At 39.2% G+C, this 26,202-nt stretch overlaps 2 protein-coding genes across 9 annotated transcripts in view; both read right to left on the bottom strand.

Moving 5' to 3' along the window:
• Positions 1-26,202, bottom strand: part of LOC135223644 (unconventional myosin-XVIIIa-like) — a 1,035,943-nt gene that overhangs the window by 553,749 nt on the left and 455,992 nt on the right. The window lies entirely within an intron of this gene.
• On the bottom strand, positions 10,883-23,112 carry LOC135223643 (uncharacterized). Its single transcript, XM_064262278.1, has 2 exons — positions 12,445-23,112; positions 10,883-10,966 (listed from the first exon to the last, which is right to left on the bottom strand). The coding sequence occupies exons 1-2, from the start codon at positions 21,244-21,246 to the stop codon at positions 10,961-10,963; spliced, it is 8,808 nt and encodes a 2,935-aa protein (XP_064118348.1). The 5' UTR covers positions 21,247-23,112; the 3' UTR covers positions 10,883-10,960.

Raw genomic sequence — 26,202 nt, 5'->3', positions numbered from 1 at the left:
GTAATTTGTGGTTAGTGGTTTTCTGAGGTTACATCCTGCAAAGGTGGCCTTCTATGGTGTTATATACATTTTGGTGGTTTTAGAGAGGCTTAGTGTATTTAGCCTGAGGAAGGATGTTTTATATTGGTGGTTATATAATGGAGGTAGATATTTTTTGGTACTAGTGCTGATTAGAGGTTAGTGAGTGTTAATGAAGCTTTGTGGTATTAATGAGGATTAATGAAGTTTTGTGGTATTAGTGAGGCTTAATGAGGTTTTGCGATATTTGTGAGGATTTTTCATTTGGTTAATGGTGACTTTGGGGTTTATGAAGTTAGTCAGACAGGGGGAAGTGGATGTTTGTGGATTGCTGGAATAAACATGTCATTTGATGCTGACGACGTTGAGAGTGTCCTAAATGAGACTATTGTTGATGTTTTCCTTTAGAGTTGGATACTCATAGAGTTTTTCTTCTTTCTGGCATTTTAGATGATGAAGTTCTGTTGTGATGAATTTAAGGGTACTATGCATGGATTGTTACCGATTGTTTGTGACGGTAATTTTTGTTTGATGCAAACAATGTTTGGTAATATGGTGAAAGAGTTTGAATTATTTTTTTATTAGGGGAAATCTGCAACTGGGATCAAGTGGTGTTAATGGTTTTTTTTGGGATGACGTGTTATTTTTAGAGGTGTAGTAGAATTTATTTTGGGATACATAACATATAAGTGGGGGCCAAACTTTATATTTGCTGGAGATTGGTTGTATAAATGTTACAAGTTTCTTTTGGTATCAGATGAGGGGTTAATAGTTGAGTTGTCAATTAGTTATAAAATCTTTTTTCCAGTATTTTTCTAAAGGGACAGTGGATAGAGATCATGTTTATTTTAATGAGGAATTTCAGTTTTTAGTAATTTATTATGAGGCTAGGTGTGTGTTAGACCATGACAGATACGTGTGTGAAAGTAGGATTTTCTTTCTAAAATACATGGACTTGCATAGTAGGCCGGTCAATAGAGGGTCGACCCCGAAACTAATTACTATAAAGCTGGAATCAATTTTAAAGTGTTCTTTCATATGTACATATTACCAGAAAAAAACCCCACCGGCCAACTCCTTGAGCGTTTTACAAAATTCGACCCTGAAGTTAAAATCTATATACGTAAAAAGCTGCTCGAAATGCAAAGATTTCGATTGAATGGTAACTTCAGCATTGCTTATCTTTTAGATGTAATTAAGTTCATTTTCAATTAAATGACTTTTATAGACCAATAGATTAAAAATTCCATTAGATTTTGCAATTTATGTGTCTTTATCTTGTAGGGGGTCCAAAAAATATATAACATAAATATCTTATTTCTTTTAAGGATTAGATGTTCTTTTTGCGTTATGTGATAGTATAGAGTTAATCTTATATTACCCCTATAATGATATCTTATTGAAACTGCAAAGGCCTTGGGTAATCATATATTAAACCAGGGAATGACAATGTCGAATTTTAAAATGTCCCTTAAGAGGACATCAATTTCCATCTTGAAGCTTTGGGTGTTATTCAGCATAATATTTATTAATATATATATATATATAAATATATATATATATATATATATATATATATATATATATTATATATATATTATATATATATATATATATATATATATATATATATATATATATATATTCCAGAATTGCGAGATGGAGTTGTTTGCCTATAATATGACTGACCAATATAAATTCAGTTAACCAACTTTTGTTTAGAGCATCATACGGATATTTTTTTTCCGACATTTTCCATACAAATGTTATAGATACCTTTTTTTCCCAGGTATGAAGTCGTGCATAATTTGTAAGAAGTCATTTGTTCCCATTGTTCAAGTAGAAACAAAAGGACTACTTAGTCTCATTGAATATAGCTAACAGAGAAATGAAGAGAATCTACCAGCAACTGCTCACCAGTAAAAATGAAGGGCTTGATGTTTTGGTTCACGAACATTGTAGGAAATGGTTTAACAATAAACGTAGAATTTCAACAGAATCAGAAACGACTCAAAGAAGAAAGACAAGGAGATCAACAAGTTTGTTTGACTGGGAAATTAATTTTTTTTATGTAATTCAACCTGCAAGATAGATAAAAAGAATCCATCGAGACGAGATTGGTATCTTGCTTCGACAATTCAACTTCGCGAGAAAATCTTGGAAGCTTGCAAATTTAGACTTGAAACTGACGAGCATGATGAATGGGCTTTAGAAGTTCAGGCCAGAGCACTTGATTGCATTGATTTTATTGCTGCAGAAGCTCGATATCATAGAAATTGTCGGCTTCGATTTGAAACTATTCAAAATCTCTTTCCTGATAAGCAAAAATGTTTAAGAGTTCGGCGAAGTATTGAAGAAATGAAGAACAATTTTAACAAAACTTGTGAATGGTTAGAAGCTGAAAGTTCCATCCACTCCATACCAGAGTTCAAAGAAAAGGTTATAGAATTTTCAGATAATGATGAAGCATATGATTCTAGATATCTAAAAAAACTATTGAAAGACCATTATGGTGGCCACATATCCTTTTCTAAACAACCTGGAAGAGAAACAGTAATATATTTCCTTGATATGACCAACTTCATTATAAATACGAAATTCTGAGTGAGAAAAGATGACATACAAGAGGAAAGTAGAAGGATCATTGTAGCTGCTGCAAACTTAATCAGAGCAGAAATTCGGGAAAAACAGTATGACTCATCATCATATCCAACTACAGAAGAAATAACGAGTCCATGGATTACTGATAGCCTTAGAATTTTTATGGCTAGCTATACCAAGTCCACACTTAAGCAAGAATGTATAGGACAATGTATTGTCAAGTTAGCTTCTCCTATGATAATACCACCTATCTTATTTGCCCTGGGTGTTGAGGTAGATCACATTTATGGATCAAAGTGGCTCAATGATGAATTGTTCAAGTTAGGATTTTCTGTTTCCTATTGTGAAGCCACTCGTTTCAAGCAAGCTTCTCTTACCTCACAATCGTTTAAAGATATCATCAAGCAAACATCAACAGAAAACAGCTTCACACAATTAATTCATCGCAGACAACGTTGACCACAATATTGCTAGTTTAGATGGCCGAGGAAGCTTTCATGCCATGGGCATTATTTCTTCAACAGTCGGGAGTAGTCAGAGTGTAACCAAGGAGATACGAATTAAAAGGCCTGATAAGTTACTGAGGGTAAAGGAATTAATACTCAAGGCAACAGATGTCCATATTACTGCCTATGATTTCCCACAGAGCAGAAAATTTGACAGCATTTTATTCAAACCTTCGATAAAACTTTTATACCCTTATGTTTTACCTGAAACACTGAATGCAGAAATTTTGTGGCATGCTGCAAGTTTAAATTCAACAAAAGATAACTCTAGACCTAACTGGTCTGGTTATATGCAAAGCCTGATTCAAGAAGGGAATCAAGAAAAGGCAACAATAACATTGCTGCCCATTATTAACTTGAATCCAACAAACTAAACATGCATCTACTCTACTCTGCATTTGGTGATTGATCAGTGTAAAACATTCAATGTTACAACACCATCTATAACATTTGATCAGCCATTGTGGCTTAAGGCAACTGAAATTGCAATCGAGAAGTCCTTGAATATTGTGATACATTTAGGAGGTTTCCAAACATTGATGTCTTTTGTTGGCAGCATTGGCTCCTTGATGGATAGCTCTGGCATTGGAACTGTGCTGCAAACAGTCTATGGGGAAAATACCATTAGACAAATTCAAGGTAAATCCATATCAAGAACAGTGCATCCAAACATTTTAGTTGAAAGTGCTCTCACAATAAAGTTACAGCAAATTTTAATGCCAGCTGGTGATGATAATTATGTGCACGAAGATGGAATCAACAAGTTAAGTAAAGAAGATGTGGAAAAAATTAAAACAGTATGCAATCAACAGACAAACTTAAGAGAAGCAACTTTTGACAACACTGTCTTTGATAAGCTAGAAACTCTTCAGTCACAAAAATCACGAACAGCAAGATTATGGTTGCAATACATGCAGTATATCAAAGTAATGAGGCAATATACTCTGGCAGCCTGTACAGGTGACTGGAACTTGAGCTATGCTCAATTTATTTGCTGCCACTGGACATCTGAATTATGCAAAGTCAGCTCTCTTGTACCTCCAACAGATGCTCGACTTGCCAATTACACATCCATGGCTGCATCAGAAACTTGCTGTCGAGGGTTATCATGCTATCTGCAGGACTGACAAACATTGGGCTGGTTTGTGGCCAGACTTGGTCATAGAGCAAGTGCTAATGCGATCTTAAAAAAAGCTTTTCAATAGTTTTGTTGGTGTAACAAAGGCATACCCACCTATTAATGAATTCCATTATCCTTTATAATAAGGATTTTAACAGGTTACATTCACACTGTATCTCATATGAATTCAGTTTAATGGGGGTGACTTTAGGAGCACATTGTGAAAAATGCTCAAGGACTTAGCTGGTGGGGTTTTTTCTGATAAAATATAAGTACTAAAGAATACTTGAAAACTATTTCCAGCTTTATAGTATTTATTTTCAGGTTGGCCCCTTTTTAAACCTGAATTGACCGGCCTATAGACGTGTCAGGGTTTCAATTAGAACTTGTTCATGGTGAAACACGGACACATGATGACTTAAGATTATTCCCAAGTGGTGACAGCGGAAACAACTTAGGATCTACGGCACCAGATGTATGGTCTTCACCATGAGCGACGAGGTCATGGATTGCTACGGGCTGAAAATTTTCAATGGCTCCTGTGGAGTCATTTCAGGATGATTTCTGGGTGGTAACCAGTGATCTACGATACTTCTATGAGGCAGGTAAAGGAAGCTCTTGCATGGAAATGTTCAAGTTCAGCAACATAAGAGGCAGTTACAGTTCCTCATTGGAGGAAAACAAGGAGGATGAATGTTTTTCATTGCAGAACATTAAATAGTTCCAGTGATCGCCATTATGGTGGCGATAATGATGGTCACAATGTGCATTGCCAGGCATCAAATCTGGATGTAGCTGATGAGGTAGGAAGAAACCAGCATCGGGAGTTGCCCTGAATCACGTTACAGCATACATTATGTGGAACTTTGGACTAGTGCCGGCCTAGTGTGTCAGGAGATACATGCTTCAACAGGTGGCTCAGCCGTGTTACCTGCACACTGAATAATGATACTTGAAATTAGGGTTCAATGGTCTTTGTTGCGAACAGATTGGAATGTGCAACAGCACAGTAGTGAGTGTTACAGAAAAGCTTCAAGACATCAGTGAATACTTTGGGTGGTTTGAACAGCACACAGCATACGTAAACATAACATTCTCAAGCCTCATAGGCGAGAGCTCAAGTGTGCAATTTGACCTGGTTGCTGGTCAGGAATCGTCTGAGTGTGATGTTAGAAAAATGCAATCGTGTGTCTGTTCATGCGTCAAACAGGGTATGTTCATCAAACGTTCAAGAACAATTTAGTGTGTTCATGTGTACAAACACCAGAGCTTCTCAAAGTGCAATATAAGGAGACTGCAGGGGAAAAGCGAGTATTCCAGAAAATAGATATTCTGGCGAGAGGTAAAACTAGCCTGAGGGAAGGCACAGAAGATCCGTTAAAAAGGTAATAGTTAGAAAATACTTTGTTAAACCATTGAACATTTACAGATGACTGAGAGAAGCCGAAGTGCAGTGAAACCCATTTCTTATTTTCACTGTATACTTATCCGTTTCTTATTTTATTTCTGATAATTGTGGTTTCTATTTACAGTGGATTCGAATGTCACTACATAAAATGAATTCTCTGACTGACACTTTATCTTTTACTTTTGAGGGAAATAGAAATAAAGAGGTTGTGTGACATTTTTAGTCAAGATGAATATTCTGAGAGTGATTGTTTCATGTTTTTGGTATTTGCAATTAATTTTCCCTGTTTTTCATCTTAGTCTTTTTTGGGGAAATAAAGACTATTTTTGTATCTTGAGAGTTTGGTTTTAGCCTAGATTGAATAACTTGGTTTAGCTGCAGAGATGCCGTGTAAGGTAGGTTACATTACCAGTTGATGATTTCTCTCCTTTTATTAGACAGGGTTATTAGACCCTTGTAACACATATATATCTATCACACATGATCACAGGTGTAAAAAGAAGAGGCTGGGCATAGAACCTACACCTAGTGTCTATTCTTTTCATCTGAGCCTAAGAAAGATAGTGTAGAAGGCGGCGGCTCTCTCTCAAATCCGTGAAAGAAGGTAGACCTAAACACCCTCATATCTACTAACCAGTTTGGGCATAACTATTGCCTTGCACAACTTGTGATCTGTACTGCTGAGAACTGCAGAGCTGAGAACTTGTATCTGCAAACAGATCAAGTTCTCACACATGCCATCAATCGATTGTCTGGGAAGTCCTGGAGAGTATGTTATTAAATATCAACCTAAAGAGTCTGGTCTTTGTTGCACAAAATACATACTACTTTTAGCCATTCAAGTATGTCTAGGACTGATTGAATGCCTCATCTTAAAAAAAAATGTATAAGCACACACTTTTTTATCAACCATGAGTACTAACCGTGAGTTCAAGCTATCATACTGCCGCAACCATCCATGAAGCCAACACAGGTATTAAAATTTATCAATAAATAATGCTTTATTAAGTCTTCAGTAACATTCTTTGAATGGGAGCTAAAGATAAGTCCAGAAAACATAATAACATTTTAAAAATTCACAAAAGAATTGCTTTAACCACCTACCAAATAATCTAGAAGCACTGGACAGGCAGTTAGTCATGGAAAAAAACCTGTCTTTTAGCTTTGATCAGTATTTCAAGTTCGGGCACATTTAGAAAGATCTTCCTCAATAATTGCATTATTAATTACATACTGTATTTTATACAGCACGGCTAATCACGAAATACTTCCATGAAAAACGTGAGCAGCTACCTTAAAATTTGCTGATACAGATTCAAATTTCCTAATGGAAGAAAACATGATTCTTTCTTACATGAGGTCAAGTCCATTGCTTTTGACTGCAATGTTCGCTGACGGAGTCACTGACTACTGTTTTAGGCCAATTTAGGATATATGTACATCATCTCCAATGGTAAAGGTAGACTATGCCTCCATGACTCTGGTGCCTTTCAGCCATGGCACTGAAAGCAGGACTAACAAATTCAACTTCAATATGTGAACACATTAAAATAACACATTCACTTACACTAATTTCCATCACAGTGACGGTATACTTCTTCCTAGTACTAGATGTTCTTAATTTAGGTACATTTCTCTTTATATGAACATTTTCTAGTTATATCTTGTAGTTCTAAAAAATCTGAGAATAGTTAGCAGAGGTTTAACTCCAAAGACTCAGCATCTGTTCAGGGAATAAGTCGTCCTAGCTACTAAAGAATATTATTCAGCATAGCCGTTAATTGTTCATAACTTACTCTAAACTTCTGTTTATAAATCATGCTGAAATTGACCATTTTCTAAGCCAGGATTTGCGAGTTAGTAAATTGTCCCATTAAATATGCCATTAAAATCCTATCCCAAAATTGAAGTGAACTCTGTGACATTCATATTTCTCCTAAAAGTTGTCACCAAAGACAGCAAATCTCACTTGAAGAAAACAGTAATTAGAAAAGATAAAAAAAATCCTGTTTTACAAGATTACTCCAATGAAAGGCAAAATAAAAAATGCAATATATTCATTTCCCTAGGAACTAATAAATTCACCATAGTTTGAGAGAGCATGTAATTTTAAAGTGTATTTGGCCGTAATCATTAACCTAGCCACTGGGGGAAGGGCAAGCCAGCCCAACTCAGTGCCGGTCCCAAGCCCGGATAAACAGGGAGGGTTGGAGTCAGGAAGGGCATCCGTCTGTAAAATCTCCTGCCAGAACTTTTATGAAACGAGTCTTACAAAAAATGAGAATAGGGCTAGGTTGTCACCCGGAAGTGACCCACAGATACATCGCCCTAACTCTGTAGACATGCAAGGGCTACCGCATCGGGAGCGAGTGCGGCTAAAGAAGCGAGCGCGAGAACTACAAGTAGGAACATTAAATGTTGGTACAATGACAGGAAGAGGGCGGGCAATAGCCGACCTTATGAAAACAAGACGAGTAGATATTCTCTGTGTACAGGAGACAAGATGGAAAGGTAACAAAGCGAGGGAACTTGGGGAGGGGTATAAGATGTTCTATAGCGGAGCAAATAAAGAAGGCAGGAACGGTGTTGGAATAATTCTGTCAAGTGAAATGAAGAAGGAAATCGTTGAAGTAAATAGAAGAAATGATAGGATTATTTGGGTCAGGCTGATGGTTGAAAATTGCACTGTTAACATCTTTAGTGCATATGCACCCCAGATAGGATGCTCAGATGAAGAGAAAGATCACTTCTGGTCGGACTTAGAGGAGGAAATGGAAAAGGTACCAGCAGATGAAAGATACTTTGTCGGGGGAGATCTGATTGGGCACGTAGACTAGAATAACCATGTGATCAGCCGTATACATGGTGGGTATGGCTATGATGAAAGAAATGCAGAGGGTGAGAGAATTGTTGATTTTGCTGTGTCCAAGGATATGGAACTGGCGAACACTTTTTTCACCAAGCGGCAAGAACATCTAGTTATGTACAAAAGCGGTGGAAGGTCGAGCCAGATAGATTACTTGATGTATGAGAGGAAAGATTTACGCAAGGTAAAAGATTGTAAGGTAATACCAGGAGACCATGTGAGTGTGGAACATCGTTTGGTAGTGATGGATCTGGTTATGGAAATTGAACAAATAAGGAAGAAAAAAATGCAGGGGTCAAAAAGGATTAAATGGTTTAAGCTGAAAGAGATTGAACTTTATAGGCAGTTTAAAGACAAAGTATTAGAGGAACTAACTCATGAAATTGAGGATGTTGATGAATGGCGGAACAGAACGATGGAAATAATACTGAGGGTTGCTAGAGAAATATTGGGTGAGAGTAGTGGCAAGATGTTCGAAAATAAGGAAACGTGGTGGTTCAGTGAAGAAGTGAAGGATGCAACAAAGCAAAAGAGAGAAGCAAAGAAAAGGTGGGAGAGGACCCAAATGGAAGAGGCCTGGATGGCCTATAAGGAAGCAAATAAATTAGCAAAGAAAACTGTAGCAATTGCTAAGGATAGAGCATATGATCAGCTTTACAAAGAGCTAGATACCAAGGAAGGGCAAGGAAAGATCTTTAAACTAGCACACATGAGAAATAAGAATACCAAGGACATAACACACATAAGACAGATTAAGGATAAGGATGGAAATATACTGAGAAATGAGAGAGACATAATAAGGAGATGGGAAGAATATTATGAGGCCTTATTGAATGAAGAAAATGAAAGATTTCTAAGAGGAGACGGACACACAAATTGTGGACCAGTCAAAGAAATAACAAAAGCTGAGGTTAGAGTGGCACTGAGAAAGATGAAAAATAGTAAAGCAGTGGGACCAGACGGCATACCTGCAGAAGCATTCTACAACTATATAATATCTTTCAGCGAGATGATTACTGCCACAACGAAGTCCATTACAACGAACATCAACCATTACTTTTATGCTTCGCGTTGTCGGTAATAGTGAACCGTTCACATAAAAGTTCAACTTCACTGGAAACATCTGGATTTTTAAAAAATCAAATGGGAGGGGAGGTGGGAGCAAAGTATATTTCTGCTGCGGTTGCTTGTTCATTAATACAATATCACAGCTCCCTTGGCCACCACCTTGATCCGGTTTAGTAATGGAACACCACAAAACAGGTTCTGCTTTCCTTGTTGTTAGCGTTCCTCGTGCATTTTGACTTCATTTGCCTTTTTCAAATGAAGGTTTTTTTTATTCTTTTTGCCAAACACTGCCAACCATAATACTACAACTTACCCAGCTTAAGACTTGAATAATAGCTTTTAAACTAGATTTCTTTAAAAAAATTAACTACTTTCAGTAAAAATATACTAAATGAAAAACATCATTTTTCAGCCGTTGTAATCCTTCTTACATCAGCAAACTCAGATCAAACAAGTGTGTTATTTGAAGTACGATGTATGAAAACGAGACCAAGGCTTAATTTACCTGTCATCAAGAGCACAAGTGATCATACAAATATGCAGTTCCGATTATGCCCCCTCTTTTTCCCCTTTCTTTTTCTTTGATTGCTCATAAAATGAATAGCTGCTTTGATATCATTCTATTACAAAAGGAACTTACAGCTGTTGGAATTATTGTTTTGTAATTTTAACAATTTAGCTGTAAATAATATCTTACAACTGAATAACTTCACTTCAGCATCTTTTCCATTTCAAGTTCTATTTCGACTTTCTGATTTCCACTCTCATTAATTTCCCCCCCCCCTTTTTTTTTTTAATGGTGACTGAAAACCATCCAGTAAAGACGATCATGGCATCGAGTATATTAATTTTCTTGAAATCCTCCGGTAATTTTTTAGCATCGATCACAGTTAACAAAACAGTCATTTAAGTTGAGCACTTGTACCTATACTGGACAAATTCATAAATACTAACAGCAAAAATCTCAATAGGTCATTGTATCCTTTTTATCAAAAGCATGTGTTTAAATGTCCTTCCAACAAGGATTTTCCTGCTTGCTGGACGAAATGAAAAGTTTTCACTTGCAGGTAACTTTTAAATTCGAATATAAAATACATAAAAATCTTTCATATTACTAAGTACAGCGAAGAAAAATTCTGTTATTTTTTTCTGTCCTTGATTATTTTTCATATTAACAAACCTTTCCATTTTCTGCGTTTAGGAAATATTACGGACAATGAATGAATTTACCTTACATTTCCTAAATGTAAATAATATACTTTAAACTTTAAAAACAGGATAAAAGAAAACTATGCTTCTACATAAATACATTTTATTGCAAAAGACCCTAAAACTTTCCCCTAATGTGCGCTAGCGTTGTGCACACTCCTGGATCATTTCTGAAACAAGTAAAACAAATTCAAAATTAGGATCAAACCAGGAAGACATGACTTGTAATACAAATGAGGAAAAAGTCACACCAAGTGATAATACAGCTTCTATATCACAGAATAAGAAATCAGCACACCGATGGCAGGAATGGTAGATCTGGTAAGCTGGAGGGAGACGGGATGGGTCAGGACGCTTAGTTTTCTTAAACTTTTTTATTCACTAGAAAATAATAAAAAGGATCATTTTCACTTGTTAGGTACAATATTATGGGAAGCACTTGTAGCACAAATCCAGCCTTGTCATTAGTAAACCTCACAAATCATAAAAGAACAAAATTAATAATGTACAATTATTCAGAATCAGTCTCTATATTACTCTCAGATGCACTGTATTTGAGAATGGACTTCTTCCATTCGTCAGATGAAGTGGAACTGGTAACTTTCGGCCAATGCAATGAATGCAGCGAAACAGAACTGCATTCTACTGGCAGTAGTTTATTGTCACTTTCTATAACTCTCGGATTAACAGCCTCATAAATTTCATTCATGGGAACACCAAATTCCACAGGTATATTATCGCTTGTTATATCCAATATACTTGCAAAAATGAGTAATGGGCAACTATAAGAAAACATACCTGGGTTAACTGATGTTATAAGGCCAGAATTATTAATGCCAATAAGAGCAGACATCGAGAAACTAGTTCTGGTGTGCTTGATACATTCCATAAACTTCCTGGACACATTATCCTTTACATCCACACAAAGATTGCCACAATTAAAGTGTCCCATATCATTATTTGCAGGGTGATCACCTACAGCATACCGACTGACTAATTGACTAAAATTAAGTGGTGGCTGTTTCAGTAAGGCATGAGGAAGGCTGTCTTCTGACGAATTTAAAGTACTGACAAGTTCGTCTTTATGATATCTGTGAGGGCTATCAAATTTTCTCAAGTTTTGATAAGCTGTAGTTAATACAGGAAGACACGTTGGATGCAAGGATGGTTTGCTGGTTAACCTTTTAATAGCACTGGATGAAGAACCATTCTCCTCCCAGGGCACTGGGACTACAGTTTTATCTGACAAGAATGAAATCTGATGGTGTGTAAAAGGCATCCAGTAAGGGTCACTGTCATGTGAGTGAGAGGTGGAGAAGGATAAGGATGAGGAATATGACATATCCGAAGTATTATTAGTTGTAGATATATCAGAAAAAATTTCACCCACACTCAGTTGGGAACCATAACTAATACATCTTTGAGTAGTTGTACAAATTACACTATTTAAGCACAGGGTGTGGGATGAACAGGTGACATTACTGTATTCATTCTGAGGAGAGGTAACACCATACACTGGATTCAATGAGCTACAAGACTCAGGGTCGGATGGCAGTCGAGCAGGCAAAATATGTGATCCTGGGGTGTAGGAGACATAACAAGGAAAAGCTGGTAGACTCCACCATATCAATGGTATTTGATAACTTACTCTGGGGGGCCATGAGCGACGATCGGTGATAGCTTTAGGGTGTGGGCTGGACTGGCGCCAGTGAGAACTGTTTTCTAGTGGCCGTGGGCGAGAAATTGGAACTCCCATACAGAAAGTACAGCCTATAGCTGACGTTCCTTCCTCCGTTTCCTCTCGCTGGATCTTTTCCTGCTGTTTACGTTTTAGCTGCTTAACAGATGTAGGCTTATGCATTGGTGAAGGATGGGGAACACTGTCCAGGTGAGGGAGGTAATCTAGCATATTACATTCTATAACCCTTTGGTCAGGACACTGACACTGGGTCTCACACAAAGAGTTTTCATTGCATCCTCTTTTAAGTGGCACATGGTTGTCAGTAACTAATTCCCCACTAGCAACATAATTATGGGAACTTTCAGAATCTGAAATTGTAGGGCATGGCTGCCCAAAAACATCACTATATTCCTGACCTTTTAAAGCCTCTAACTGTTGGTTAACTTCTCCTTTTATTGAATCAGTACTAAGAATGCTTACCAGACAAAGCTGATTTTCACTATTTTCATTACCTACTGATGTTGATGTAGGACTGTAAGCATCTGGCGATGTATCTGTAGGAAGTGACCGAGTTGGCAACTCTTTACATCCTTGAGCAGATCGCGGCAATGTAGATGCATAAGCAGAAGCATACCAAGGCATATCTTGAATGCAACACTCTTTTTGTTGCGAACAAGACCCCTTAAATACTGAGGGATTCCACTGAACCCACCGAGGAGGTGGTGCAGGCGGTAACAATGTAGGAGGAATTGTGGGGCTTACTGTATCCTCATCAGACGTATTAACACAAACAGCAGGTGTGGCATAATATTCTCCTGAGCTGAAAGGAGAAAATACTGCAGCTGTGGTTAGCTGAGCACGTTGTACATTATACACTCCTGAACAACTTTCACCTTCCAGTGGAGAAGGAACATTAGAATACATAAGAGAAGATTCATGGACAGCCAGAGTATTATTGTTGTCAGGTGTCTGCCACTCTAAAAGTTGGCAATTAATAGGGCTGCTTTTCTTACAGCTATTTTCATTCCTTGGTCCCAAGTACTTGGTAGCTTTCTTTAAACTATTTTTGAATGCTGAAACAAATGTTCTCTCAGACTTTGATGATACACTGTGTTGGCTCGGCTCTGAAGACCTTTCACTTCCTTTCAGATCATCAATGGGATAAGGCTCATTTGGCAAGACCTGACAATTACACTGTAATTCAGCATCCTTTGGAGTTCCTTCCCATACATTATTTTCATCCATATCATCCTCGAACATAATCATAAGAGCACCTTTTCCTTCATAACCACAGAATTCTTCCAATCCTTCAAAATCAACTGCAGCCATGCCATCATCGTCATGCCAAATATATCCAAGAAGGGGTTTTTCACTGGTGCAACTTATCACATCATCACAAATACTTTTGCCATCAGCTAAGAGAATACGCCCAGGATTTTCTTGCAGACTAAAATTATCAACAACTTCAAGTTTAGCTTCAGGGGTATTTCCAAAATTGGCAGGGGGAGGGATACTTTCATCAGGTGCATTACAACTGCTACAAGTGGTATCATCATCTACTGCTTCCCCTGGTAAGGCTAAGCTACTCAAATCTAATCTTTCTTCATGTGTGAATTGCTGTGAACTTCCAATATCAATGTTACTAGTTTCATTTAAAACATTGTTATTTTTTGGTCGTTTCTGTTCTAATGAACGACATTTGCGATCACCAGGTTTCAATTTTATTTTTGTTTTAACAAAAAAAAAATCTGCAGAATCTTCTGATGACCCATCTGCATCAGAGTCACTACCAGATCCACTGCAAGACTCTTCATATTCCCGAACCTGAAGACGACTCATCAAACTAAGATGCTTGGTCTTTGCAGTACAGACTGCTGGATAAACTTCAGGTAAAGGTGATATTCTTAAAGCCTCTAAATCCTGTGATCTAAGTAGTAAAGGACCACACGAATGCTTTTTATGGGAAAGGTTTTTTTCACCTTGGTCATTACTTTCATTAAGTTCATGCTCAAACTGTTGTAGTTTTTCTTCCAGTCGACGCATTTCTGCATCCATAATGTCAAAATCTTCATCACTTTCATATCCAGTTCTTTCTTCATCACTGTCAGGAGGATTTACAGCTAATAATGCTTGCCAACGTACTTCTTCATCTTCTTCAAGGGGTAACAATTCCCTACATGCAACAGGTCCAGCTCCATTAGTCCAAGACATTTCACAACCACTGGATGAGGAACATACTGAAGAAAGTAGGTCAGGATCAGTGAAGTTTTCATCATAATATACTGAGCCTTCTTCGTGAATATGCCCACTGTTTGCTTTCAGTGCAAGTGTCTGGCCAGTATTTGAACCCGCAGCTTTTGGGCACTTTGAAGATTTCTTTCCATCAATACTGGTGTTGTTATCTGTTTTAGCCATTTCTCTTTCTGGAATTGATGGGTCTGACATGTTTGAAAAAGCATTTGATGAACTGACTGCTACAGCAAGGTTATCTTGGCCATCATAAAATTGTGGATGTTGAAGGTCCACAGGTGCAAAAATGGAATGTTTATTTTTGTGCCAATTAATATCAGTTCTTTTCGTTTCACTTGTATCATCCCTTGCATCAACAAATACTTCCTCTATTTCATCATCTTCTAGTGAAGAACAGTGCTGATAATTTGGAATATCTACTCTCACGACAGTGGCAACACTACCAGAACTATGGCTAAAACCATATCCACAGTCAGGAGTAATTACTTCCAGAGCTTGTTCGTACTCCTCTGCAGACTCTTCCCTCCCTAACAACAACCTTTTTTCACGGCATTCTTCAAAAGCATTATTTCCAGAATCTATTGTTTTTATATCTAAACAACCTCCAAGCTTTTCATCGTGAATCAAGCCTTTATTCTCACTAAATTGCACAGCCTCTTCAATCAGTCCTAGAATTAACAGTTTAACAAGTTCTTCTGTCTCAGGAACTGGTGTAGGTGAAGATTTAGAAGAGTAGTAAGATTCTGAATTTAATTTGCTATCATTTTTAAACACATCTGGCTGTATGTTACCTAACTTTATATCATTTCTTGGCAAATATTCGTGTACCATTGAATCTGAACTTATTTTAATTTTCAAACCATCATCTACGTTAAGCTCTGAATCTTCTTTTGAAAGAACTGATTTATCCAAATTTGATATAGAACTCACATCAGCTTTTATCCGTAATATTTGTGATTGTACAATACTTTCTTCTGAAACTTTTCCACTTAACCCAGATTTGGGTTCATTCTCAGTTTCACCAGAGCCTGCTTCACACCCTGGAATTTTATCTAGTTTATATTCATTCGTCAATTCTGAATTGCCTAACTGACTGCTGCTACGTTCGTTCTTCTGTGCTTGTATTTTTGCTTGTGTACTTTCCATTACCATATTTTCTGTGTCGGCTTCTTTTCTGTTTTGAAATAGATTTTCTTCTGGATCTTTTCTAGTTCTTTTGTTACCATTGTAACTAACTGAATCTTTTGATTTAGATTTCTGTTCTTCATTTGTTGAAGGTAACACAAACTCCTGTAGTTTTGATGGGGTGATAGTTTGACTATCATTTAAATCTACATTTGATTCTCCTTCATCTATGTACAAAAGATTTGTTTCATAGAGTAGTAATGAAGCTCTTTTATTATGAACAGCAGATTTCAAAATATCTATGTCTGCAGAATCTGGCGGCAGTAATGTACTGGTTATAGGATAAGCTTCTGACTTTGAAAAAGTGATGTGAGATTTTGATGCTGTGGAAGGAGTCTTCAAATCCATATGTATTCCTTTTGTTTTAGACTTTAACTCATCATACATGCTGCCCTCATCACAGCTGAGTGTTTCACTGGTAGACTTTGCTAAAGATCCTTCCAAAATTGAGCTTCTGTCTACACACACTTCCTTGATATTACCTAAAACACTTGCAGTATTTCCATTGTGGGCAGGATGCGCATCATTTTCTACATACTTTTCTTTACTGATGTCTGCTATGTGCACTGACATTTCACCACATATTGCAGATACTGCAACATTTTCTTTGATGTCATCTTTCTGAGTGGAAACACTGTCATTACTAACATCGGCACATTTTTCCGACTCAACCACTGATGTAATTACACTAAGTGTTGAAGTCTCATCCAAAACTGACAGTTTTGGTGATATACTGCCTGTTGGTGATGGAGATCTATTACAGGAATCTATAGTCAACTTAATCCTGTTAGTAAGAGCAGCATCAAGAGGGGCCACCGGTGGACATGGAAAGGGTGGTAATGGTATATTTTTTCTGAGGCCAATTTCAACCCCTGACTGGTGATGTGTGACTGGATTTACCTTTTGTCCCGTTACATTTTTGTATTCACTCTCTTCCATCTCTTGCCTGATGAGACCAGAACCAATTCTAGAAGCTGACTTCGATCTCATTGTTGTACAACCAGTTGCACTATTATGTCCTAGAGGGTGAACATAATCTAATGAAGATAATCTACAAGTCCAATCTTCTTGCTCTAAAGGAGAACATTCAGAAACTGTCAACTTTTGACGAGCCTGCTGATAATGCATTTTTGTATTGCAAATGATATCAAGAGGGAAATGAGTAGTACGAGTCTGACGAGTACCTCTTTGCTGCTGAGTAATTATAGCTGCCCTTTCATTGATAACTGCTGTGCGACCAAATGATATTTCTTTGCCTAAACTACATTCTCGATTTTCTGCATAGCCGACTTCTGTGTCATTCGTACCAGCATTAAGAACTTCTTTCAAATCACTTTTTGTCATATTTTCTGCTCCTTTGTTTAGTCCGATTGCTTCCCTACAGGACTCTGTTACAAATTCTCTTCCTGTATCACATTTACTATCATCCAGAGGTATTATAGTTTCTACATCTTTCATAATTTCATCTATTACCTTTTCACAGGGAAAATCTGCACCAGCACTTTCATCATTTCCCAGTAGCTGCATATTATTATTATTTTTTCTACCTTTGTCTGAAAAGTGAGTTTCCTCGTGTTCTGGTTTTAATATAAACATTGCAGGAGTACCCTCAAAACATGGCACATCAGACAAGGTTGGCTGCAAACCACTAACACACTTCATGCTTGCTAACCATGATTCAGACTCGGAATCTGATTCTATTACTCCGCAGATTCCGATCTCTTTAGAAAACTTTTCTTCAGAAATGCAAGGTTGTACTGAGGATTTACCACCTACTGCTCCTGAAGACTGATTGTTGGCAAAAGCAGTTTCTATAAAGGTCAATGATTCTTCCTTGATCTCATCTGATTTTGTAGTGGAAACAATGTTATTTTCTCCCTTTGTCCACGACTCTCTTTCATTAATTGTATAATTCTCAAGTGCAGTACATGGTACAAACTTTGGAAAATTGTCACAAGTGTTTTCCAAAGACTTTCGTACACTTGACTTTGACTCTTTTGTACAAGGAGGCTCTTCATAGCTAATTTGAGGACCTTTTCCAGCAGTTATACAAGTTGAGCCAATTGAAGTTCTTTTAGAAACTGGATTAAGGTTAGCTATCGAAAAAAGTTTTTCTTTAACAGAATCATGTCGAAATTTAGTTGGAAGTTCTCTTTCCTTGTTTCCTTTATTGCAAACAAAATCCTTTTCTTCAAATGATTTGTTGTGTATTTGTTCAGAAATCGGCAATGCCTTTTCAACAATAATTAAAGGCTCTTTTTCGGAAGAAGAATGCCGCCTCTCCCTAGTCATCATCAGTTCTCTGGATATTTTCGACATGTCAGATGACGCTACACCTTTTTCTGTCACATTACAATCAATAATGTTTTCCAGCTTCATCTCTCCTTCAATTATTTCAAGAGGAAAATCTCTGCATGTTCTCACAGCAACGGCATATTCATTGCTAGAGAGATTATTATTACGCTGAAAACATGTTTTCTGGAAATTTTCCGTCCCGAATGGTACCGATTCGTTTGCGCTATTTGGTTGGCTCGTATTCAATGGTACCGGTTCGTTTGCGCTATTTGGTTGGCTCGTATTCAAAGGTACCGGTTCGTTTGCGCTATTTGGTTGGCTCGTATTCATTACCATGAGTGAATCTTTTTCACGTTTAACACAATTCAGTTCTTTACTGGAAACATAATTTTCATAATTTGTTGGCTTTGAAAATTTCTGTAGTTCTTGGAAAGATTTGTCATTCTCAATTAGAACATTGTCCTTGTTGTCATCTTCCACAATTTTATTCGACTGTCTGTCCCCTGGGGAAAATAAGGAAACGACTTCTGGATGCACTGACTTAATAGGCGTTTTAATAATATCCACCCGACAAGAAATTGGCTTCGACTCACATTTCTGTGCGTCCATTCGTTCAAAGTTATTTTTTCTTAAAAAGTCATCATCATTATTTATATGTTCCAGTGATGGTTCATCGCCTGTATCAGCTTCATATTTTTCTGTTAACGGTGCTGCTCCTACGACATTAGTAGAGCTCATCACTTCTTCAGAGCTCTGAGCTTTTACTGGTGTACCCTGAGACAGATTTTGGGGTAATTCAAAATCAGGGGCAAAACCTTCTGCGTGTTTTGTTTTCCATTTTTTCTCGTTCTGAAAAAATTCTGACATCTGCCCTTTCATATTTTCATTACATGGTGGTGGTGGATGGGGAGGGGAGGGCGGAGGGGGAGGGGGAGGCGGAGGAGGAGAAGAAGGAGGAGGAGGAGAAGGAGGAGGAGGAGGAGGAGGAGGAGGAGGACACCAACTTTCGAATGGTCGTGGGAAGTGACTCGACTTCGTATGAACAGCTAGAACTGGATACTGAATGCTGGCGCCATACGTGGTATCCTCATCACTGCAATTCTCATCTTGAGTGCTATATGCCACTGCATCATCATCAGGGGAAGGATGCGGTGGGGATCGCACCGGAGAGTCTTTATAAGGACTTTCATCCGAGACCTGCGGTAATCGTAGGGAAACTGGTGATGAAGAAAAACTGCCCTGGATATCGGTACACGTCGCTGTGAACGACTGAGGCGACGGGGGCAACGACGACAGCCGTAGGTGAGAAGACTTTCTTGGTAATGTTCGGGAGCGGAACATTGAACTGGTATCTGGAGACGAAGGGCGAGATCCTAGACTAACACCACATAATTTAATGACTCCCCCACTGCCTACATCTCCAAAATCGCCAGTTTCTCCTAATACTCCACTACTTTCTCCCCCAATAGTAGCACTGTCAGCCCCCCTATACATGTACATATCACAAACATCAGAATTTCTTTTTGTTTTATTCGCATTATTCTGCCAAGTCGAGTCGCCTTTTACACGAAAAGTAACAGTATTGTTGATGTCACGAGCGGATGAGCTTTTGCTGTTATTGAAGAGAGGTATCAAATTTTTCACTTTCTTGTGCTCACTATTTGCAATCTTAAATCCATATAAAGAACTCGGGAGTCTTGAGACGTTGGACGAATGACGCCTAAAACTTGGAGGGGTGGAATGTGAGGAGGCACCCACCGCCGCCATATTGCCGTTGTCACTATTCATGGTCACTGATTCACCATCAGCCTCCTCATGACTATTTATACTAAGTTCCCAGTCATTGCCATCACTCATGCTCAGTACCCAATCATGGGCCTCCTCCTCTTCCTCCTCATTATAATCACAATGATCCTGGCTGTCACAGAGTGGAAAGTGGCACACTGCTTCTCCGATCAACACCTGCACAGTGCCTCCTATCACCTGCCCAAAGAACAGCGCAACATCGCCGCCGCCGCCGCCGCCGAGTACCTCCCCCACCGTGCCATCTCCACAACTACCCGAGGTCCTCCACCCTCCAACACTAACAGTGCCAGTCTCCTCCTCCTCCTTCTGTTTTGGCACTTGGCACTCACTCCCACCAGGGTGCCGCCAAGAGACTAGGTCGTTGTCGTAGTCGTCGCTGTGGTTCGGCGCACTTCTCTCTCTCGGCGTTCTTTCACTTTTTTTCTCTTCGTTAATACTTGAACGTAGGTTAATACAACTTGAGAGGCCCCTTTCCTTTGCTATCTTTATGTTTTCCCTGGTGTTCCCAGTTTCCTTGTGCTTTGAGAGAGATGGCTGATTAGACTCGGCAGTCAGTAAGTTTAAAAACGGTCGAGGAAGAGGAATATTTAACGAATGTCTGTCACTTGTACTTAGTACTGTCGCTGGCAGCGCCCTTACCAAAACACCTTTCTCTGCATCGTCAAGTGGTATTGAATCTTGATATGGTGGAGGCAGCCGTGATGGCGGAGAAACGTAACAATCAGTTCCATCATAAAAGTTATTTGCATCAAGGCACGCGTCTCCTCTACTCATGGCTCTCCTCCTCCTCCTCCTCCTCCTCCCTCTATCCAAGGCACCGTTTGCTACATCAATATTATCTATGACATTGAAGCTGTTACCCTCGTCTAACTTTCCGTTCTTAACACCATCTCCAACTAGACGTCTTTTGACAGAGATGTTCCTTATACAGTCACCTTCAAGAACGGAAATAGATTTTAAATTAGGTAATGAACAATGGTCTGCTGCTAACCTACGGAAATCACCAAGAGGAAACGAACAATCACAAGGAAACAATTCACACAATTCCTTTATCGAAATGAAGGAATGAATGCGTCTTATGGGATTAGCTCTTGATGGCCCATGACAAGGGGCCTCTTCGGAGGGCGGAGGGGTCGGCACAGAAGGTAGAAGAGGCTCACGCGCCCTATGCACATTTTTTGGCACTGTAATATCACTGTTCTGTGATTGCACCTGCGATGCCAGAGATTGCATTGATGGCTGCAGCAGGGACTGCTCAGGAGGAGGAGGGACGGAGGAGGAGGAGGAGGAGGAGGAGGAGGAGGAGGAGGAGGAGGAGGGGACGGGAGAGAGGAAGGAGAAGGAACTGAGAGGAGAGAGTGAGGTAATGAGCAACTGGGAGCGATGGGAGACGTCAAACCATTGTTGGTCAAATCCGATGTAGAAACATCGCAACCGCAGACACCAGCAAAGGGTAAGTAAGAGGCAGCAGAAGAGAGCTTTTCTGAACTATCGGAGTTTTTAACTATAGGGAAAACTCGACTATAATGTAAAGATGGTAGGCTATCGAAAACAAACTCTTCTGATTTTGCTTTTTTCTCCTTTGCTGAACACTTCGGTGTTTCATTATATATATCCGACAAAACACTTTCACCCTCAACAGTTTCACGAATTGAATTTTTCCTTTTTATTGCATTATCACCATTCATAACTGAATTTCTTGTTAGTAACTGATTTTGGGAAGACACTTTTCTTTCACTTGACCTAACGTCGTCCATCTGAAATCTAAATTGATCACATCCATCGTGATAAGGACTAATAACCACACAATTGTGTTGTAGATTTAAAGACGGGGGAGGTGCTGACGGCTGCTGCTGCTGCTGCTGCTGTTGTTGGTTCTTCGTGTCTTGGAAAGAAAACGGTTGCGCTGAGGACGATGACGACGACGACGACGACGACGACGACGACGACGATGACAACTGCAGGGATGGTTTAGCATTCATGTGTCCTGGCGATATGTGTTGATTTACATTTTCTGCATTCCATGGATAACATTCGTTACGGTTGATCGCTATTTGCTTTTGACCTTGATGCTTGGCCATCGTGACAACAAAGTCACCCAAAAGTCCCTCTCTGCTCTCTTCTTTCACTCCGCTCGCATCCTCACGACAGCATCTGGTAGGCCTTAGTTGGGAGGATTCTACAAAGGCAGAAAAATGGACTAGCTTATCAGGGCGCGACTCGGCAGACACTGAGAAAGGTATCAGTGCCGGTCGTTGTGGCACTGCGGCGTTAGGTGTGGCAGTCTCATCCTTCCTATTTTCCGCCTCTCCCGACGCATCGCCATCCGTCCCCTTCACGAGGCCCCTCATCCTTACTACCTCCCCCCCTACGCAATTCTTTTTCTTGGAAGGGTCACTCGTCATGAGAGAGTTCCGCCATAGTGGCAGGACGATGCGGTCCTCATGTGAAGATCGCTCGGCTGAATAAGACACTGGAAACCGAAAATGGCCTCCTAACTGATGAGCCGAAAGGCTGCCACTCTGTCCCTCTTTTACTTCTGAAAGGATAAGGGGACTAGTATCTAATGAAAAAGATAAATGATTAGAAGAAGTATAAAGAGTTTCCGTTCCCTTGAAATCAGATTCATTTCCCGTCGTATCTTGGCAAGTGGCGTCGCAACACTGAGGCTCGAACAGCATCCCTTCCTCATAGGAAGGAGAGGGGGGAGGAGGAGGAGGAGGAGAGGAAAAAAGGAGTTTCCGGGATACGCACATTTTAAGCACATTCGGTTTACCTGGCATGTCACCGTATCTCTGTCACTGCAACCAACATCCACTTCGGCACAGTTACTACACGAATGCCTTCCACGTTCACTGTCACATTTACTATAGGATGGATTCCATTTCCACACGGCTTCCGCACATGGGGAGAGTTTTCCCGTGTTGTAATCACTCTCTGAAGCATCGATACCTAATTCCCCATCGGCGGAAAGACTGCCGATGCTACTATTGCAAGAACACCAATGTCTGTCACTATCGAGACTGCTGTCGCCATATTCATCCCACGAAGAAGCGCACGTCTCGAAACTCGGGAAGGACCTCTCCTCCTCTGTATCGGACAGCAGAGGAGGAACGTCTGATGGAACGTGAGAAACAAGATCAAAGTCCAAAATTGAGTCTCGGGAGGAGGAGGAGGAGGAGGAGGAGGAGGAGGAGGAGGAGTAGGAGGGGAGGAGGAGGCAGGAGGAGGAGGAAAGATCCTTGGCCAAAAAGTCACTCCCATGACGCCAAATTGTTTCCTCATTGCGCTTTTGACAGTCATAGAAAAAAGTTCTTTCATTTTTCTTTCTTTATCGGCCTTAGTATTCTTTTCATCAAATTCGTCATCTTTGAAGATACTGTGTGTTCGGTAAGATCTAGGGACGGACTGACCTGCAACAGAGCAAACTACTAATGATTTGATGTCCTTTGTCTGGGTTCCAAAATAAATGTTGTTACCAGCAGGTAACTGAAAAGTTATATCATCAGGACTTCGAATTGTACATCTGCTTGCGATAGGCAATGCGACAGAAGCTGCAGATAATGGAGCAACAGTTGCGGTGGGGATGATGTCCGGCTTAGGGAGATGAGTTACCGAGGCACTTTCAGTCATTGCAGGTGATAAGCAACACCAAGTAGGTGACGTCTGCGATGCAAATGACGGTGAAGTAAATAAGGCACTGCAACAGCCACTAGCATCATCAGCATATTTCTGATCATGATGACATACGTGTTCACTACTTCGGCCACGACAGAAGCAAGGACAATAAACGGAAGGCGATGAACAAAAGGAGCAAGAGGAACAAAGAGAAGGAAAAGATGAAAGGAGACGAATGGGGTCAGATATTTTGTAATCGTGACACTCGTTCTGTGAAGATTCCTCAAAGTCTGCTTCGTCAGAAAGGCAATGCATGATGGTATGTCGATTTTCTTTCACAAAACTCGCATCACAATTCAGTGACTGGCCAATACCATCCTTCGGTAATCTAATAAGTGATGGAAAAACTATTGCTACCTGGGATAACGAATTATCCATACATGAAACAGACATGGGAATTAAACGCTCATTTCGGACGTCATTATAAACATCCTCCGATGAATAAGTTTTTTCCAGTTCAACTCCCTCAGCCAAAATCTCACTCGCCTCCAGATCACAAGAGTCTTCTGCGTAACAAGTATTTTCTATGAGATATTGACAAGATTGCAATAATTCCTCAGAGGACCACCTGACTGGCGGAGAGTATTCAGTTTCATTGATGACATTCAGTAAAAATGTGTCCTCCTCGTTTTCCTCCTCTAGGATGGATTCGAGAGCTTCCAAGAGGACATCTTCAGAATCATCCTCATTCGTCACAACGATCGCCTGTTGGCTGATACCTCCTTCATTGTCAACAAAATGTTCTACATCGCCACGGTGGACACACACTGTTGCTTCCTCCATAGCAAAGGCCTTCTCATAAGAAATAACCTTTCTTTAATCAACTTAGGCTTACAACATTTACTATTCTTACTTAAATACAATAGCTGCAGACATTTCCCTGCTTTCTCTAGTCAACAAAACACATTGTTCCAATGAATTCATTACTATAGTAAATAAGAAAAACACAGCACACCACTTCAACTGCTATTGTAAAGGCTTTTTGCAACGGTATCGTTTCTTCTCTACCTTATCGGATAGAAAAACCATTAACTCCAAACAACACTTCTCGTGAGTTTATATTTTGGCGCAGCACAATATCAAAACAGACACTGATTGATTGACTGCTTTCTTTCCAATGTACCAAGATAAATACCAAAGTCAGAGCATCGAAGACCCTCTCGATCGGACAGACGAACGAGATAACTCCATCACAGAAAGAACCAAAAGGACGACCTTTGAGAGAGACGCGTCGTTTGAGGTAACCGGGTCAGGTATGACGGCCAGATAGGTGGGGACCGAGGTGACTGTGTGTGCATATGTGCGCAATCGAACACCGCCAGCCAAGACCCCAATTTGAAGACGGGATGAAGGTGAAGGAATGAATAGGCGGAGGCGGCAATAGATGGATGGCATCATATGGGGAACGGGAAGACCTACGCAGCTGTAACAACAACTATCAGGATATTGCCACTTTTCTTTCGTCGTTAAAAATAACGCAGCATAAACAAGGTAGCAACAGAACTGAGGAGAAGAGCTTCCTCATTCCCATTAGGTATGAGAGAGAAAAAAATTGAGTTGCTCATAATACAACAGAGAATAAACTACAAGACTACATCAAAGAAAACTGTGCAAAGATCCCAATCGCTGCAACGTTTATTTAGACATACAACTGTGTATAGAGAACTACAATACCACCACGCCAATATTTCTGTGTCGTTCCGGTCACCTTGATGACTTGCTAACTTGTCTCCCAACAAAGAAGAACGGCCTTCCTAATACCCAACCCCATCGCCCCATCCCTCAAAATGAACTCCCATCAATGAAGCTTATGAAGCCTGAACAAGCTCAAGCTCAAGCTAGAGAGAGAGAGAGAGAGAGAGAGAGAGAGAGAGAGAGAGGCAGGTTTATTCCTGAAACAAATCAAGAGGCGAAAGGAGGCAGTGTCACGCGATGGAATCACGAAAATCAGCCCTCGATAGGAGGTATCATCTTTGTTCCACACGGCATTTTACCGCAGCAATTAATATATAAAACAGACTGATCTAATCAAACCGAGCACCGCACATTATGTATGTTTGCATCTGTCTGTACAACAACACGAAATCAAGACATATATTCTATAAAAATAATGTAAGTAGGTTTAAAAAAATCTGGCAACAGTAGTCACTATCCAAAATGCAGATATCTAAAAAGCACACTACATATATATATATATATATATATATATATATATATATATATATATATATATATATATATATATGCAGAAGCCAGGTACTATGTCGTACCTCTTAGTGAACAAGACCACAGTTGATGGTCGAAAGCTTTAATCCTGTACAAGATATATATATTTTAAACTACAAGAGGATTTTACTTCATTGTGGATTGTATACCCATATATATATATATATATATATATATATTATATATATATATATATATATATAAATAAATAAATAAATAAATAATAAATATATATATATATATATATATATATATATAAAATAAATAAATAAATAATAAATAAAT

This window comes from Macrobrachium nipponense, chromosome 10, assembly GCF_015104395.2.
Source record: "Macrobrachium nipponense isolate FS-2020 chromosome 10, ASM1510439v2, whole genome shotgun sequence".
Lineage (NCBI taxonomy): Eukaryota > Metazoa > Arthropoda > Malacostraca > Decapoda > Palaemonidae > Macrobrachium > Macrobrachium nipponense.
The sequence above is the reverse complement of the archived record's forward strand: the minus strand, read 5'-3'. Positions and strand labels throughout refer to the sequence as shown.